Genomic DNA, 19294 nt, shown 5'->3' with positions numbered 1-19294 from the left:
GTTTATATGTTTCTAGGAATGCATCCATTTCTTCCAGATTGTCAAATTTGTTGGCGTAGAGTTGCTTATACTATGTTCTTATAATAGTTTGTATTTCTTTGGTGTTATATGTGATCTCTCCTCTTTCATTCATGATTTTATTTATTTGGGTCCTTTCTCTTTTCTTTTTGATACGTCTGGCCAGGGCTTATCAATTTTATTAATACTTTCAAAGAACCAGCTCCTAGTTTTGATGACTTGTTCTATTGTTCTTTTGGTTTCTATTTCATTGATTTCTGCTCTGATCTTTATGATTTTTCTTCTCCTGCTGAGCTTAGGGTTTCTTTCTTGTTATTTCTCCAGCTCCTTTAGGTGTAGGGTTAGGTTGTGTAGCTGAGACCTCTCTTGTTTCTTGAGAAAGGCTTGTACTGCTATATATTTTCCTCTCAGGACTGCCTTTGTTGTGTCCCACAGATTTTGAACCGTTGTATTTTCATTATCATTTGCTTCCATGATTTTTTTCAATTCTTCTTTAATTTCCCAGTTGACCCATTCATTCTTTAGAAGGATGGTGGTTAGTCTCCATATATTTGGGTCCTTTCCAAACTTCCTCTTGTGGTTGAGTTCTAGCTTCAGTGCATTGTGTTCTGAAAATATGCAGGGAATGATCCCAATCTTTTGATACCGGTTGAGTCCTGATTTAGGACCCAGGATGTGATCTATTCTGGAGAATGTTCCCTGTGCACTAGAGAAGAATGTGTATTCTGTTGCTTTGGGATGAAATGTTCTGAATATATTTGTGATGTCCATCTGATCCAGTGTGTCGTTTAAGGGCTTTATTTCCTTGCTGATCTTTTGCTTGGATGATCTGTCCATTTCAGTGAGGGGAGTGTTAAAGTCCCTACTATTATTGTATTATTGTTGATGTGTTTCTTTATTTTTTTATTAATTGGTTTATATAGTTGGCTGCTCCGACGTTGGGGGCATACACATTTAACATTGCTAGATCTTCATGTTAGACAGACCCTTTGAGTATGATATAGTGTCCTTCCTCATCTCTTATTATAGTCTTTGGCTTAAAATCTAATTGATTTGATATAAGGATTGCCACTCCTGCTTTCTTTTGATGTCCATTAGCATGGTAAATTCTTTTCCACCCCCTCACTTTAAATCTGGAGCTGTCTTCGGTCTTAAAATGAGTTTCTTGGCGGCAACATATAGATGGGTTTTGTTTTTTTTTATCCATTCTGATACTCTGTGTCTTTTGATTGGGGCATTTAGCCCATTACCATTCAGAGTAACTATTGAGAGATATGAATTTAGTGCCATTGTATTGCCTGTAAGGTGACTGTTAGTGTATATTGTCTCTGTTCCTTACTGATGTACCAGTTGTAGGCTCTCTCTTTGCTTAGAGGACCCCTTTAAATATTTCCTGTAGAGCTGGTTTGGTGTTTGCAAATTATTTCAGTTTTTGTTTGTCCTGGAAGCTTTTAATCTCTCCTTCTATTTTCAATGATAGCCTAGCGGATATAGTATTCTTGGCTGCATGTTTTTCTCATTTAGTGCTCTGAAAATATCATGCCAGCTCTTTCTGGCCTGCCAGGTCTCTGTGGATAAGTCAATTGCCAATCTAATATTTTTACCATTGTATGTTACAGACTTCTTTTCCCGGGCTGCTTTCAGGATTTTCTCTTTGTCACTGAGACTTGTAAATTTTACTATTAGGTGACGGGGTGTGGGCCTATTCTTATTGATTTTGAGGGGCGTTCTCTGAACCTCCTGAATTTTGATGCTCGTTCCCTTTGCCATATTGGGGAAATTCTCCCCAATAATTCTCTCCAGTATACCTTCTGCTCCCCTCTCTCTTTCTTCTTCTTCTGGAATCCCAATTATTCTAATGTTGTTTCATCTTATGGTGTCACTTATCTCTCGAATTCTCCCCTCGTGGTCCAGTAGCTGTTTGTCCCTCTTTTGCTCAGCTTCTTTATTCTCTGTCATTTGGTTTTCTATATCACTAATTCTTTCTTCTGCCTCATTTATCCTAGCATTGAGAGCCTACATTTTTGATTGCACTTCATTAATAGCTTTTTTGATTTCAACTTGGTTAGATTTTAGTTCTTTTATTTGTCTAGAAAGGGCTTTTATATCTCCCGAGAGGGTTTCTCTAATATCTTCCATGCCTTTTTCGAGCCCGGCTAGAGCCTTGAGAATTGTCATTCTGAACTCTAGATCTGACATATTACCGATGTCTGTATTGATTAGGTCCCTAGCCTTCGATACTGCCTCTTGTTCTTTTTTTTGTGGTGTATTTTTCCTCCTTGTCATTTGTCCGGATAAGAGTATATGAAGGAGCAAGTAAAATACTAAAAGGGTGGCAACATCCCCAGGATAATATGCTTTAACCAAATCAGAAGAGTTCCCAAATCATGAGGGGGTGCAAAGGGGATAAAAAGACTTTCAAAAAGAAAGAAAGAAAAAAAAAAGAAAAGAATTAAAAAAAGAAAACAAATAAAGATAAAAATATAAAAAAGAAAAAATATATGTATTAGATAAACTAGTTTAAAAACATAAAAAATGGTTAAAAGTTAAAAAAATTTTTAGCTGAAGAAGAGAAAAAAATTAAAAAGAAAATAATTAAATTAACTGCAACACTAAATAAATCACAGGGAGAAAGCTGTGAGTTCCATGCTTTGCTTTCTCCTCCTCTGGAGCTCTGCTGCTCTCCTTGGTATTGAAACCGCACTCCTTGGTAGGTGAACTTGGTCTTGGCTGGATTTCTTGTTGATCTTCTGGGTGAGCGGCCTGGTGTTGTGATTCTCAAGTGTCTTTGCCCCAGGCATAATTGCACCGCCCTTACCAGGGGCCGGGCTGAGTAATCCGCTCGGATTTTCTTTCAGGAGCTTTTGTTCCCTGAGCACTTTCCGTAGAGTTCCGGAAGATGGGAATACAAATGGCGGCCTCCTGGTCTCCGGCCCTGAGGAGCGGAGAGCCCGGGGCCCCACTCCTCAGTGCGCCCTCAGAGAACAGCGCCCAGTATCTCCCATCTGCCTGACCTCCGGGGGCGCTCCGAGCTCACCGAGCCTGCGACTGGTTCAAGGTAAGCCCGAGCTGTTAGCTTACTGTCGGCTCTGTTTCTGTAACTGGCTTTCCCATTCCAATACCCGCAAGCTCTGCGACACTCAGACACTCCTGATCCTTCTGTGACCCTGCAAGACCTGAGGCCACGCTGACCCCGCATGGGCTTCGCCCCGGTTTAGCCTCTGGAGTGATGTCCCTCAGCAGAGCAGACTTTTAAAAGTCCCGATTTTGTGCTCCGTTGCTCCACTGCTTGCTAGGAGCCAGGCCCCTCTCCCTGGGGTCTGTCTTCCCGTCGCTTTGGATTCACTTCTCCGCCAGTCCTACCTTTCAGAAAGTGGTTGTTTTTCTGTTTCCAGAATTTCTGTTCTTCTCTTCTATCTGCCGATGGATTTGCAGGTGTTTGCAATATTTAGATAAGCTATCTAGCTGATCTCCTGCTAGCTGAAGTAGTCTCAGCCTGCTACTTCTCCGCCATCTTGACTCTTCTCTAATTCTTAGAATTCTTTTTCTTCAGTTTACTTTGTATTTAATTTACTCTTCTTTTTTTAGTTATGTAAGGTGGAGACTTAGATTGTTGATTTTAGGTATTTCTTCTTTTTTAATATATTAATTAAATGCTATAAACCTGCCCCTAAGCACTATTTTTGCTGCATCTCTCAAATTTTGAAAAGCTTTATTTTATTTCCATTAGTTAAAAATATTTTAAAATTTCTTTTGAGATTTCTTTTTTGATCTATATTTCCTTTAGAAGCATGTCTTTTATCTCATGTGTTTGAGATTTTCCAGCTATTTTCTTGTTATTGATTTAAAGTTTAATTCCACAGTGGTCTGAGGGCATACATTGTATGATTTCTATTCTTTGAAGTTTGTTAAGGGTTTTTTTATGACTCAGAATGTCTGTCTTGGCGAATGTTCCATATGGACTTGAGAAAAATGTGTATTCTGCTATTGGTGGATGAGGTAGTCTGTAGCTGTCAGTTATATCCAGTTGATTGATGATGTTGCTGAGTTCAACTGTGTCCACTTTAAAGTAACTTTACAGCATATCATAGGTAGTGTGAGCCCTTTGCAATAAAAAGTAATCCTAGTTTTTCCCTTCCATCCCTTCTATCATTGCTGCTTATATATAAGCAAATATATATGTCCCTTCTATCATTGCTGCTTATATATAAGCAAATATATATATGTGAAATATGATATATAACTTCATATATATATAAATATATGAGTACATATAAGCATATAAAAATATATATTAATATATAAATACATATAAATATGTAATACAATTTCACATTTATATGTGAAATATGTAATATAAAATGTATATCTTTTACATATGGTATCTGCATAAGCATATGTAGTTAAATACATTGTTGCTATTATTTGAACAATATTATATCTGCTAAACATAAGAAAAATAAAAGTTTTATGTTTCTGTCATATTCCTTATGGAGATTCAAGTTTCTCACCTATATTATTTTCCTTTTCTATACAGAATTTTTAAAAAATTTTTCTTGCAAACAAATCTATTAGCAAAAAATTCCCTCAATTTTTGTCTCATAAAATCTTTACTTCCCTTTTGAAGGATAATTTTGCAGGGTATAGAATTCTAGGTTGATATTTTTTTTTCCCTCCCCTCTCAGTGCTTTAAATATTTCCCTCTGGTCCCTTCTTGTACACCTGATTTATGAAGAGAAATCTTACGATTCTTAACTATTGTTCCTCTTTAGGCAAGGTTTCCCCACCTCTGGCTTCTTTTAGGATTTTTTTTTTTGTCTTTGATTTTCTATAATTTGAAAATGATATGCCAAGATATAGTTTTTTTTTTCATTTATTCTGTTTTGTGTTCTATGAGCTTTCTGTGTGTGATTTGGTGTCTGACATTAATTTGGGGAAATTGTCAGGATTACTGTAACAGATATTTCATTCCTTTCTCTTTTTCTCCTCTTTCTGATATTCCAGTCATGTGTATGCTACATCTTTTGTAATGTTCCATATATATTCTTCTGTTTTGTTCTGTCCATGTTTTCTTGCTTTTTAGATCTTAAATTTCTGTTGATATATCCTCAAGTTCAGATATTTTTTCCCCAGCCACTTCTATCTACCAGACCATCAAAGGCACTCTTCATTTCTGTTATAGTTTTTTTTTTTTTTTAATTTAATCTCTAGCATTTGTTTTGGGTTCTTTCTCAGCATTTCTATCTCTATGATTACATTACGCATCTGTTCTTGCATGGCGTCTAATGTATCCATTAGAGCCTTTAGCATAACAGTAATTGTTGTTTTAAGTTCTCAATCTGATAATTCCAACATTCTTGCCATGTCTAATTTTGATGCTAGCTCTATCTTTCCAAATTGTGCTTTTTTCCTTTGGGATTTTTTGGATAGCTGGACATGATGTACCAGGTAAAAGGAACTGCTATAAATATGCTTTCCATAATGTAGTGGTGAGGTATGGTGAGAGAGGATATGTTCTGCAATCCTATGATTAAGCCTCAAGTTTTTACTTGGCCAGTGCCTCTGGACTACGCACAACACAAGACTTTCTAAGTTGTTTTTTTTTTTTTTTCCTTCGTCTCTGGGTGGGACAGAATGGCCTGAGTGGGCTGGATTTGGGTATTTCCCTTCCCCATGTCGGTTGTGCTTTGATAATTTTCCAGCAAGTTAGTCTTTATTTAAATGATACCACTGAAATCAGTCCTTGTTAAGGACAGAATGCTTTGATGTATTTCAAAATGGTCCCTTTTTTCATCCCCTTACTGAAAGCATGAGGGATTTTTCTCTGATACTTACTAGGGCATGTTGGTCAAACTTCTGGATGTAAATGTTACAAAACTCTGGGGACCTTGTTAGGGGTTCTCTGAAATTTTTATTTCTCAGGGTTGTCCACACTGATTGCCTAGTATTTCTTCAATAACTGTGAGGATTAAATACCCTAGCACAATTTCCAGCAGCATTTCTTACTACTTCTGCTTCAGTAAACTGTAACTCCCTGTGTTCTCCTGCCCACCTCCCCAGTCTTGGGGTTTGTGGTTTGCTCTGTGTCCTCATGCCATTCCAGAGCTAAGAAATGTTGTTGATTTTTCAGTCTGTTAAGCTTTTTACCTATAGGTAGCATGGAGTGGTAGCTTCCAAGTTCCTTGTATATGTAACTATAAACCAGTCTCTTCATGTCTTAGTTTTGCAGGACATAATATTTTTTGTTGACTTTTTTTTCTCTCTGTCAGCACTTTGACTATATTATCTCACTTCCTTCAGGCTTTCCAGCTCTCTGCTGAAAAATCTATGGAAATTCTTAAGGCTGTTCCATCATATGTGACAAATCAATTCCTCCTGATGCTCTCAAAATTCTCTATTTACATTTGACTTAACAATTTGATTATGTTATATCTGAATGTGGATTTCTTTAGATCCATTTTATTTGGTGTTTTGAGCTCTTAGAAATGGATATCCAGGGACGCCTGGATGGCTCAGTTGGTTAAGCAGCTGCCTTTGGCTCAGGTCATGATCCCAGTATCCTGGGATCGAGTCCCACATCGGGCTCCTTGCTCAGCAGGGAGCCTGCTTCTCCCTCTGCCTCTGCCTGCCATTCTGTCTGCCTGTGCTTGCTCTCTCCCCCTCTCTCTTTCTGATAAATAAATAAAATAAAAAAAGAAAGAAAGAAATGGATATCCATTTCCTCATATAGGTTTGGGGAGCTTTAGTCATTATTTATTTCAACATGCTGCTTTTTAAGTTGAGATATATTAACATGTAATATTGTATAACTTTAAGGTGTACAGTGTGTTGATTTGATGCATTCATATGTTGCAATATGATTACCACTTTAGTATTAGCTAACACCTCTATTATGTCATAGAGTTATTTATTCCTTTCTTTCTCCTTCCTTTCCTTCTGAGACTTCCATAATGTGTATAGTTTTCCTGGTAGTGTTCCAAGTCTTTTAATCTTTTTTTCACTTTTTCAGTCTCTTCTCTTTTTGCTACTCAGACTTGTCGAGTTCAGTTATTTTTTCTTATGCTTGATCTTGTCTGCTGTTGAAACTTTTTAGTATTATATAGTACTATAAAAGTACTATAAATATACTATTTATACTATTTTTCTCTTTTTGAAATTCTCACTTAGTTGTGCATTGTTTTCTTGACCTCAGTGAGTATCTTTATGAAAGTTCTTTTTTTATTGAGGTATAATTGACATTAACTTTATATTCATTTCATATGTTCAATATGATTCAATATTTGTATATATTGTGAAATGATCACAGTCTAGTTAGCATCCCTCATCATACAGTTACTGAATTTTAAGATATATTCTCTTAGCAACTTTCAAATATGCAATGCAGTATTATTAACTGTAGTTGCTGTGTTGTATATTACATCCCATTACTTATTATTATTTTATAGTTAGAAGTTTGTGAGAGCTATTTTTAATTCTTCAGACAGTAAATCATTTAAGTTTATTTCAATAAGTTCACTTTCTGGAGATTTATCTTGTTTCTTTGTTTAAAACATCTTTTCTTGATTCTTCATTTTACTTGACTCACTGTTTTGTTGTTGGCTCATAGTCAAAGCAGTCAGTTCTCCCAGTCTTCACCAACTGGCCTTGTGCAGAAATGGATTCCCCAGATCATCCTTGCCATTGATTTTGGGGGCTTCTACTAACTTTTTATCTTTTCAGGGAGAAGCAGATACCTATGTTCTTTTTCCTGCTTTCTCTGTGGTAGATAGGAGGGAGGATCAATAATATCTACCATTCCAAGCTGCTGCCTCTGGTCTCTTTCAGGCAATTAGATTCTGCCAGATCTATCAGTGCTCCAGGGTTCACGAGACAAATGCTAATTCTATGGGTAGTTTTGGAGGCACTACATGCATGGATCAACTTTTTCCTTTTCCAGTGACAAGCAGAAAGTTAGGGTTTTTCATTCACTTACTCCATGCCGAGTTGTGGGGGTTGCAAATCAATGATTTGTACTAGACCAAATCAATATCTCTATTTTACTTGGGTGGCTAAGACTGTGCTGAACTTATCAGGACTCAGGTGATAGACTGGTGATACAGATACTAGTTTTCGGGTAGCCCTCTCAGAACAGTTGGGGCAATTGACATATCAACAAACACCTTTCATTCTCTGGTCAAGCTGGCAAACTGGGAGTCTGGGAGTCTATTTGTGATTATATGGCAGTTCTCTGGGCAGTGTCCCTGATGAAAAGTACACCAAATCTTCTTACTGGCTTTGGTGAGCTTGATTTTGCATTCTCCTAGGGTGTGCTTTTCAAGTAATTTATGATTAATCATGAAAGGAATTTGTTCATGAATTATTGCTGAGTTGGTAAATTAGTTCCATGATGGAGGGCCCAGGGCTTCTTACTCCATTCTTCCTGACCAGAAATTCAGTCTTTCTTTCTTTCTCCTTTTTTTTTTCTTTTAAAAGATTTTTATTTATTTGAGAAAGGGAGAGAGAGAGCACATGAGCTGGGTGGGGAAGTGGCAGTGGGAGAGGGTGAAGCAGACTTCCCGTACTGCTAGCCTGATCCCAGGACCCTGAGATCATGACCTGAACTGGCTGAATGAGCCACCCAGGCAACCCTTAGCCTTTGTTTCCTTAAGTACTTTTCAAATCCACATTCTTTGTTATCTTTCTTGGATTCTGATACATATTTTATATCTGGTATTGTTCCATAGTTTATTGAGGTTCTATGTCTTTTATTAGCTCATTTTTCTCTGTTTTATATATTGAGTAAATTCTACTTATCTGACCTCAAGTTCACTGATTCTATCGCTTGTCATCTCCAGTCTACTTTTGAGCCCATCCAGAGGTTTGTTTTATGTATATATATGTTTTCTAGTTCTAATACTTTGTTTTTTATGGCTTTTATTTCCATTCTGTCATTTGTTTCAAGATTATAATTGTTCATTGAAGCAGTTTTCCATGGCTGCTTTAAAATCTTTCTCTGATAGTTCCAGCATGTGGCTTATCTCAATATTGGCATCAGTTGGTTGTCTTTTCTCATTTTTATTATGATTTTTTTTGTTCTTGGTATAGTTGGTGATATTTACTTGTACCCTTGGTGTTTAAATCTTCTGTTTTTGAAGCAGCCACCCAGTTTAAGTTTAGTGTGGCGTGTTGTTCCAATGACAATGTAGCTTTCTTATAACTTTCTTTTTTTAAGATTTCATTTATTTATTTTACAGGTCACAAGTAGGCAGAGAGGCAGGAAGAGAGAGGGGAAGGGAAGCAGGCTCCCTGCTGAGCAGAGAGCCCGATGCAGGGCTTGATCCCATGAGCCTGAGATCATGACCTAACCCGAAGGCAGAGGCCTAAGCCACTGAGCCACCCAGGCTCACCCCTCTTTATAACTTTAAATGTTACTCTGTTTAGCTTTGTTCTTCTGGCTCTACTGGACTTCTGCTGTTGCAGCCTGTGGTGGTAAGAGATATTTGGGCCACCTTGTCCTGCTAGGTGGAGTCAGATGATGAAGGATCAGTGAGATGGACAACATTTCTTCTGGCTGTACTCTAGCCACTGGATGTCAGTGCGCCTTTCACTTTATTTTTGCTAGTTTCCTTTCAGTAAGGAAATTTACTATCTGGAGCTGATGGAAATAATATGTATCACAGCTAGTATTGTATAATATTAACATAGAAACAAATTCATAGGAAAGAATGTGATGAAGCTAAAGTTTTCATAGGGCAGCATTAGTAAAGGAACAGGGCTGACTGTAAATATCACTAGACTTCTAAGAGAAAGGAATATTTACTGAAAAAGATTATTAGGGGAGAACCTGAGAATATTAATGCTGTGAAAAAAAGTCCATGGGGAAGAGAGCTTGAACTAAGGTTGATCAACTTTGTGAGATACTAAAGAGAAAAAAAATGAAGAAATTTCAGTTAAGATACTTTTGGGTAACTTGAAAAAAAAAAAAACAAGTGAAATGTTAACATTTGAAGTCAAATTAATGCTGTGAATTAAATCAATTTAGTAGTTACAAACTGCACATTTAAGAAATGTGGCTGAGAGAGAAAAGATACAGATAAGGAAGTTGTTTGTCAAATATTTAAAATTAAAGCAGGGGGAAGGATAGAAGTTATGACTATTCTTAGGCAAATATGTTTAAGAGGAAGAGATTATAGGTAATGGAATATCTGGTAGATAATTATGGTAATGGTAATGGTTAAATCTAAATGCTTGATGATATATAAGAAATAAGGATAAATCAAATAGTTTATTTACAAATCATTCATGCACTTTTTGTGATGAGCACCAGGTGTTGAATGGAAGTGTTGAATGACTGTGTTGTGCACCTGAAGCTAATATTATACTGTGTGCTTAACTAACAGGAATTTAAATAAAAACTTAAAAAAAAAAAACCAAATAACTCATGAGTGTATCTTTGTATACTCCTGTTTAGGGCCATTGTCTTTATCAAGGATATGCTGCAGAGGTTCCAAAATCAGTTGTGACACTTAGCACCTGTTCTGGACTCAGGTAATAGTATGTTCTAGAGATATACATGATCGAAAATCTTGTGTGACTTTTTAATTTTTAGAAACATCTTGAAGGATAGAGCAAAGACAAAGAAAATAGAGACTTTGTGTTTCTTCTCATATACTTTCCTTTTCTCCTCCTCACTTTATCATTTTCTTATTCTCTTTGTCTCCATCCTAGGCTGGCAGTCATAAAACTTATGCAGGAAAATCTTCCACTAGTATGAAGAATATTCACATGTCTTAGCCACACTAGCACCACAATGACTTCTAAATCCCATAATAGAGAGAAGAAGCTATAAAATTATGTTTCAAAGTTTACCCAAGTAAGAAGAAATGATTCTTAGATATTAGGCCACAAAGACCACTGTTAAATTCCTGTAAAATGTTTTTTATTTAATGTTGATTTACATTTCTCAGCAGGTAGTCTATATTAATTATCTTTTAATTTCTTTTTTATATGTTTATATACCTAGGGGATTATTGCTGTTGCAGAATGTCAGTTATGGCATTGAGCCATTGGAATCTGCCGCCGCATATGAGCATATGCTTTATCAAATAAAGAATAATGAAATTAATTTTTCCCCTGTACAAGAAAATTATCCTATGACTGAACAGGTAGATCAGTCCTACAGGATTCTTGTGAAATCGGAAGTAAGTAACCACTTCTTTGTTATCTTCACTTGTATTATCTTCAATAAATATATTCACATTGGAATTGTTACATTTGGAAAACAAATTTAAATGATATTGATTATATTAAAAACTTCTGTTGCAATATATTTATTTTAAATATATTTTTATGTTTAGTAATATGGTATACAGAAAATATAATAGATATAAACACATAATTAAAAAATAAAAATTCTCACATTTTCCTAATTGCAAGTATGTTGATGCTCATAGACATATTTACACTGTTTTTGAATTAACATTCTACTATTATAACGTTACACAAGTTCTTGTGGCTAAAACTTGGGCTAGTAATGTAACTTTTCTGTATGTGATTTTCTTATTTCTAAAAAAAAAATAATACCTAATATACAGTTATTTCAAAGATTAACTACATTTATAAATGGAAATTTCTTAGCATAGTATGTAGACAAATAAAAAAGTAATCAGTAAAAAACAGTTATCATTTGCTTACCATATCTTCTAATGTAGTGGAACAAAGTAATTGGAAGTCATTATGGAAAGTTTGGGTACAAAACAAAATGTAATAATGAAGTAAATAGAGACAAAAACTTCAGAGCCGGAGAGGAACACAGGGATGTCATTGCAGGAATGGAGATAAGTCAGTATTTGTCAATTTTATATCTTTCATGAAGTAACTTGAAAATTGCTTTTCATCCTGAATTTGATAAGCTTAGATCTATAGGTTTAGTTAAGCATGTAAACACATACTTCTTACGGACATGAATAAAGGGAATGCTTATCTTCAATATATCAGATTTTTAAAAAGAACAGAAAAAAATAACAAAGACTTATATTTTAGGCATATTTTTACATTCATGAAATTAAACACAAAGAAACTTATAAACAAAGTGAACATTATATTCAGAGTTGAAAAGGAGAACAGAAACCAAACAAAATACAATAAAGGGCTTATCTACTGAAAGCATATTAAACACATGCATTTATCCCTCTTGTCCTTTTAAAAACCCACTAAATGAAAGGGGATTTTTAAAATAACATAAACTAAAGATACAAATGTAGTGATCCAAAGGGGCACATGCACCCGAATGTTTATAGCAGCAATGTCCACAATAGCCAAACTATGGAAAGAACCTAGATGTCCATCAACAGATGAATGGATCAAGAAGATGTGGTATATATACACAATGGAATACTATGCAGCCATCAAAAGAAATGAAATCTTGCCATTTGCAACAACATGGATGGAACTAGAGCGTATCATGCTTAGCGAAATAAGTCAAGCAGAGAAAGACAACTATCATATGATCTCCCTGATATGAGGAAGTGGTGATGCAACATGGAGGCTTAAGTGGGTAGAAGAAGAATAAATGAAACAAGATGGGATTGGGAGGGAGACAAACCATAAGTGACTCTTAATCTCACAAAACAAACTGAGGGTTGCCGGGGGGAGGGGGTTTGGGAGAAGGGGTTGGGATTATGGACATTGGGGAGGGCATGTGATTTGGTGAGTGCTGTGAAGTGTGTAAACCTGGTGATTCACAGACCTGTACCCCTGGGGATAAAAATATATGTTTATAAAAAATAAAAAAATTAAAAAAAAAATAACATAAACATACAAACAGAACAAGAGAGGAGAAAAACAGTGGACATTAAATATCAGATAGTTGATTTAGCCCCCCCAAAAGCAGAATCCTAAACTGATAATGTTAGGAGTTAGTTGGACAATTAGGTAGTCAGAACCAGGGTCCCCAACAAGAAAACAGGGAGCCAGGACAGCTAAAGCAAAACTGGACTACCAACCTGTTTTATAATTTAGACAAGTCTGCAATAGTATCCCTTTTTACACTTCTGTAAAAGTGACTTTTGCAAGATATCCTGAGATGCAAAAATTGACCATAAAACATTTGTCACTATCACAAGCTGAGGCAGTGAAGACATAAGTCTCCAGATGTCAGCCCAAAAAGACCATTAGCATGTAAACATTAATCCGATAGGTAGAGAGGTGCATGATAGAAACCCTGATTGGCATGACTTAGCAGCCAAAATTTATGGAGTTTTGGCTGCATAAGGGCACACACTCTGTTTACTTAAAGTAGTTCTTTCTGCAAGAGAGCTTATAAGAATCCCTTGATTTGAATGCCAAAATGGCAACCCTTTTGGGTCCCCTCCCTCTTTGGAAGCTTTGTACTATCGCTCAGTAAACTTTGCTTTGCTCCCCACCACTCTTTGGTCTACCTCTTCATTCTTTGAAGTGGTGTGACCAAGAATCCCAGGCACCAAAGGAAAAGAAATCATGAAATAGGAATTGGAATGGGCTATGGGAAACTTGACATGTACTGCAGTACTATTCAAGTGTTTCTAAATTGCAATAGGATGGGGTTTTAAAGGTGGACTTAAGATAATTGGTTGAAATAAGTTGTATATTTAGCAATCCTCTTTTCCTGTGCTAATGAATTGTTTCTGTTGTAGACTGAGGGTCATTGAAGGCTGTTTTCTTTGGGGAGTCTGTGAAATGGGGCCACCAGTAACAGATGTGCTATTGTATTTCACAATAGAAGGGGAATACCATATTGAAACTAGTGTGTTTAATTTAAACTTGGCATGTTGGATCCTGGGAACCAGCCTTACACATTCTAAGAAGTGTATTGAAAGACCCCTCTTCAGGAATGAATTAAACCAGCTGAAAAAATAAAAACTGTTCATGTTGACAGCCTTTTCCCAATCAACAACCCAGACACATTGTTTTCTCTGAAGATAATAGCCTGTAAATCCATATGTGGTCATAGAGATGTTGAAATAAGCTGTTAAATATTCAGTTGCTAATATGAAGGGGCACTAGACATATGATGAAACAATTTAATATGGAAGATAGAGACATATTCTTTGAGGTGCCAAAGAATACAGAGGGTGAAGAAAACAAAATGGCAATATCCTCTGAGGAGTTAGAGAAAATATTTCATCCACAAATTTAACAATAAGGTGCTATTTAAAAAATAACACTCAACAGATAAGTAATAGTTCTAGAAATTTAAAAGTATGATAATAAAAATGAAAAAAAAAAGGAAGTTCAGAAGGTAAAATTCCAGAAATCACACAAAAAGTAAAATACAATGAAAAATGATGGAAGTTTAAGAGATAAGGAATTTAAATAAGAGTTAGGTAATACAATAGGGGTTCTCAGTATGAGTAAACAGGAAATTGAATTGAATAAATCACAAAATCATACAAGAAAAATTCTCAGGATTATTTAAGGTGAGTTTCTGAATGGATATTTTAAAAATCTGGTTTCTTATTTATGGTCAAGATGCAGAATAGCACGGAATTTCCCAGCAGCAATACTGGAATTTGAAAGGCAATACCACAATTACTTAAAGTAAGGCAAAGTAATTTCCAGTCTATAATTCTATACAAAGCCAGAACTACATAACTGAGATTTTTAAGTTTTTATCATCTCTTTTCTTCCTAATGTAAAATGTTCTTGCCCCCAAATAAAAAAAAAAATAATTGAACAGGAAAAAAAGAGACTTTACTTTCATCCTGATTGAAGATAGTATCCAGATACAATCACAACCAGATTCCAAACAATAGTTGCTTGACCAACAAAATCTGGTGAACTTTCAACCAAATGAAAAGATGGAAGAACTGTATAAGCAGCTGTCCTCAATCTGTATTTTTTATGAGAATCTCTATTAGGTCAAATCCCATCAGATGTTGAAGCAAACAATTTCAACTGTCTGTGACTTAACAGCTTTATGTCTTGCTCATGAAAATACCAAAGTGGATGAAACTCTCCTGGTTGATTCCCTTCCTGGATCTGACTTGGGGACTGTAAGAGTCCCCTACTAGATTATTTGAATTTAGTTAGAATAAGAGGAAAAAGTGTGTGCATCCCCTTCTCGATACAGTTGAGCCTGGATAGGTGTCTCACTGACATCTCTTGTCTTGGAGAAGGGAAAAAACATTCTCAGATAATTGACCATTTCTTACAATAAAACAGAAGTGTAATAAAATTCACTAATCCCCCTTCATTGTTCAAGAATGATTTGACTTGAACTATATATATTCTAAAATAATAGTAATTAGGAAAGAATAAATATGGAGTATATGAAATACAAATGTAAAATGTAAGAAGATTACAAAATCCAAAGTGAATGAAAAACTTGTATATATTCACATACTACCTCATAGTTGCCTTATATTATAAATAGAGCTTTACATATATCCTGTCTTTCCAGTTTTTTTTTTTAAATAATTCTAAAAGTATGTTTGTCCTCCTTTTCAGATTAGGAAACAGATTTAGGAAATTTAAATTATTATCCAGGGGTGCCTGGGTGGCTCAGTTGATAAGGTGTCTGCCTTCAGCTTGGGTCATGATCCCAAGGTCCAGGGATTGAGCCCCACATTGGACTACCTGCTCATTGGGGAGTCTGTTTCTTCCTCTCCCTCTGCCTGCTGGTCTTCCTGCTGTGCTGCTTCTCTTCTCTCTCTCTCTCTCTCTGTTAAATGAATGGATAAAATCTTTAAAACAAAGAAATAAATATCTTGGGAAATTCTCTGTTAAGGTATAACATTAAAACTCATGCCCAAGGGGCACCTGGGTGGTTCAGTGGGTTAAGCCTCTGCCTTCAGCTCAAGTCATTATCTCAGGGTCTTGGGATAGAGCCCCCTGTTGGGCTCTCAGCTCAGCAGAGAGACTGTGTTCCCTCTCTCTTCGTACTTGTGATTTCTCTCTGTCAAATAAGTAGATAAAATCTTAAAAACAACAACACCAACAACAAACTCAAGCCCAGGTAATATGATCCCAGGAGATATGTTCTGTAGCAGTCCAATGGTCTGCCTTTATGTGGTCTGATAAAAGATCCTTGGAAGAGCTCAGGAAATAAATGTAGGGGAAAAATGAAATCATTTTAAAAATAAAAGCCATTGATAAGATGCCTAATGAATAATAGAATAGACACTTTGGTAAACCCAAATATGTGATACTATAGTCAGATTTGAGAATAGAGAGCAATTATATAAGAAAACAGTGGTAGAGGAAAATCCCAAGAATGTGTGATGGTGAATTTTATGTGTCAGCTTGGCTGGGACATATTGCTCAGATGATCAAATTTTGTGGGTGTTTCTGTGAGGCTGTCTTTGAACAAGATTAACATCTAAATCAATGGACTTTGAATAAAACAGAAATGTTATCCAATTAGTTGATGTCCTAAATAGGATGAAAGGATGGACCTTCCCACAGAGTTGTCCAGCCAACAGCCTTTAGACTGGAAGTGCAGCATAAGCTCTCTCTGGGTTTCCAGCCTACTGGCCCACTCTGCAGGTTTTGGACTTGCCAGCCTCTATAATTATGTGAGCCAATTCCTTATAATAAATCTATAACAAATTATAATAAATGTTCTATTTTTCTGGGGAATTCTAATGGAGTATGAAAAGATTGCTGAGAGAAATTTAAGATAATTAAAATTGTCATTCATGAACAAAATAGCACCCAAAATATTCCAGGTTATTAAAAAATAAAACTTTTGAAGAAAAGTGTCCTGAATTTGAAAATTTTCTCAAGAAACCCTGGTAAAAACTGGCAACACCAAGATATAATGTGGTTAATATGCTAGATTTCATAACTAATGAATAATTCTATAGGAATCTTGGCATCAAGTAAAGTCAGCCTCAAAAGTGGAAAAACAGACTGGCTTTAGTCTTTGCCAAAATGAAGTGCTTATAAGATAGTCAAGAATGTCTGTCTAGAAGATGTAGAAAATTGCTTCTTTAGGGGATATATAATATTGTTACCTTTTTTTTTCTTTTTTTTTTAACCTAGTCCAGTTGCCATTATGGTATAAAAACATTCTTTCCTTTTTAAGAATTCTGACTATGAGATTTTGAGACATTATTACTTAAATCAGTACAAGAAAAGAGGAATTAAATAAAATAGCTCAACATGTTTATGTAGAAAACCATAAGACCTAATCAGTAGTACCAGAAATTTCATTTGACAAAATTCAATACCCATTTGTGATAAAAACTAGGAATAAGAAACTTCTTTGATCTAATTAAGAACATCTATGAATATCTGCAGCTAACATAATGAATATAAATGACTGAATGTTTTGCCCTTGTTATGGACTGAATGTTGTGTTCCCCTAATTCATATGTTAAAACTCTAACCTCCAGTAGAATAGCATAGGGAGGTCTTTGAAAAAATAATTAGGGTTAAATTAGGTCATTTGTGAACATAGGGCCCTCATAATGGAATTAATGCTTTTACTAAAAAAAGGAAAAGACACAGATCTCTCTCTCTCTGCTTTGTTGTGTGAGTATACCAAAGGAAGATAGCCATTTGCAATCTAGGCAGAGTGCTCTCACCAGACACCACATCTGCTGATGCCTTCATCTTGAACTTCCCAGCCTCCAGAACTATGAGAAATAAGTGTTTGTTATTTAAACCACTTAGTCTCTGGTATATTTGTTATAGCCTGAACTGACTAAAACAGACCCTAAATTAGGAATGATTCAAGGCTCTCTGCCCTCACTATTTCCAGTCAATGTTTTACTAGAGTCTATGGATAATAGAATAGGAAAAAGAATAATAATAAATGGCATACATTTTTTTTTAAAGTTTAGCGCTTTTTTTAAAAAAAATATTTTATATATTTATTTGACAGACAGAGATCACAAGTAGGCAGAGAGGCAGGCAAAGAGAGAGGAGGAAGCAGGCTCCCCGCTGAGCAGAGAGCCTGATGCGGGGCTCAATCTCAGGACCCTGGGATCATGACCTGAGCCGATGGCAGAGGCTTTAAACCACTAAGCCACGCAGGCACTCCTGGCATACATTTTTTAAAGGAAAGATATAACCTTACGTTTTTAATAACCCAAATCTGTGTGTAGATCATAAGGAAGATCTTCCAAAGCTATCAGGGCTTTAAGAGTGTCTAGAAAAGTCACAGGAAACAAAGATATTGACATTGCTAAGATGTTCATTTCTCCCAGTTAATCTGTAGATTCAGTGTAATCCCAACTTTGATAATTCCAGGAAACATGTTCATAGATTCTGGTTCTCAAATTCATAAGGAAATGTAAAGATCTTAGAATAGTCAAACAGTTTTAAAAAGAAGAAAATCGAGAACTTACATTACTTTTTTTTTTAAAGGTTAGATAGTATGTATTTCAGGCTTGAGAGGTAAATGATCTGTTAGAGCTACTTCACTCTAGCTTTGTAGCATGAAAGCAGCATCAACAATATATAAACAAATGGGTGTGGTTTTATTCCAGTAAGATATTATTTACAAAACAGGTGGCCATATCATGGGTCATTGTTTGCTGACCTCTGCTCTAGATATATATACTGTGTTATTGGTCTAAGTATAGACATACAGATCATATATTGGTCTAAGTATAGACATATAGATCATTGGAACAGAATAGATCAGAAGTAGACCCACATGCGATCAGTTGATTGGTTTTCCATAAAGGTGCTAGGGACTTTAAAAGGTTAAAGGATGATCTCTTCAGTAAATGTTGCTGGAGGACTGGACATCTGTAGGGAATAAAATGAATCTTGACCCTGATTCACAAAACTATATTAGAGTGTAGACTTAAATGTCAAAGCTAAACATAAAATTTCTGGTAGGGAAGTCAGGAGAAACCAAAATAATGAACATGTAAAAGCTGTTCCACATTAATCATCAGGGAATTGTAAATTAAAACCTCAGTAAGATACCAGCACAGATCAACAAGAATGGAAACAATGGAAAAGACAATACCAAATATAGGCAAAAATGCAGAGCAGTTGGCACTCTTATTAATTCTTGGCAACAATGCAGAACAATCAAACTATTTTAGAAAGCAATCTGGTACTTTTGTATTACTTTACACACCCACAATTATATGATTCAGGTATTCTAAATATTTCCCAAGAACAATGAACCTTAACTCCACAAAGATCTGTACATGGATACTCATAGCAACTTTGTTTATGATAGCTAAGATGTCTAAATAATCCAAAATATCATTGTCAACAGAAAAAAGGCTGAAATAAAACAAAAGCATTTATTGGGATCTCAGAATTACAATTCAGTGAGCACAGATTTCTGTAG

General features: G+C 35.6%; 1 protein-coding gene across 2 annotated transcripts in view; it reads left to right on the top strand.

Annotated features, from left to right (window-relative positions):
• The window catches only part of LOC131820626 (A disintegrin and metallopeptidase domain 3-like), a 110707-nt gene that overhangs the window by 26664 nt on the left and 64749 nt on the right, over nt 1-19294 (top strand). For both annotated transcript variants that reach the window (XM_059156312.1, XM_059156313.1), the window contains 2 exons: nt 10469-10545; nt 11021-11198. In XM_059156312.1, the coding sequence (XP_059012295.1) occupies nt 10469-10545; nt 11021-11198 (255 nt within the window). The remainder of the gene's footprint in view (nt 1-10468; nt 10546-11020; nt 11199-19294) is intronic.

This window comes from Mustela lutreola, chromosome 18, assembly GCF_030435805.1.
Source record: "Mustela lutreola isolate mMusLut2 chromosome 18, mMusLut2.pri, whole genome shotgun sequence".
Taxonomy (NCBI): Eukaryota; Metazoa; Chordata; class Mammalia; order Carnivora; family Mustelidae; genus Mustela; species Mustela lutreola.
Note: the sequence above shows the minus strand (reverse complement) of the source record. Positions and strands in the feature narration are given on the sequence as shown.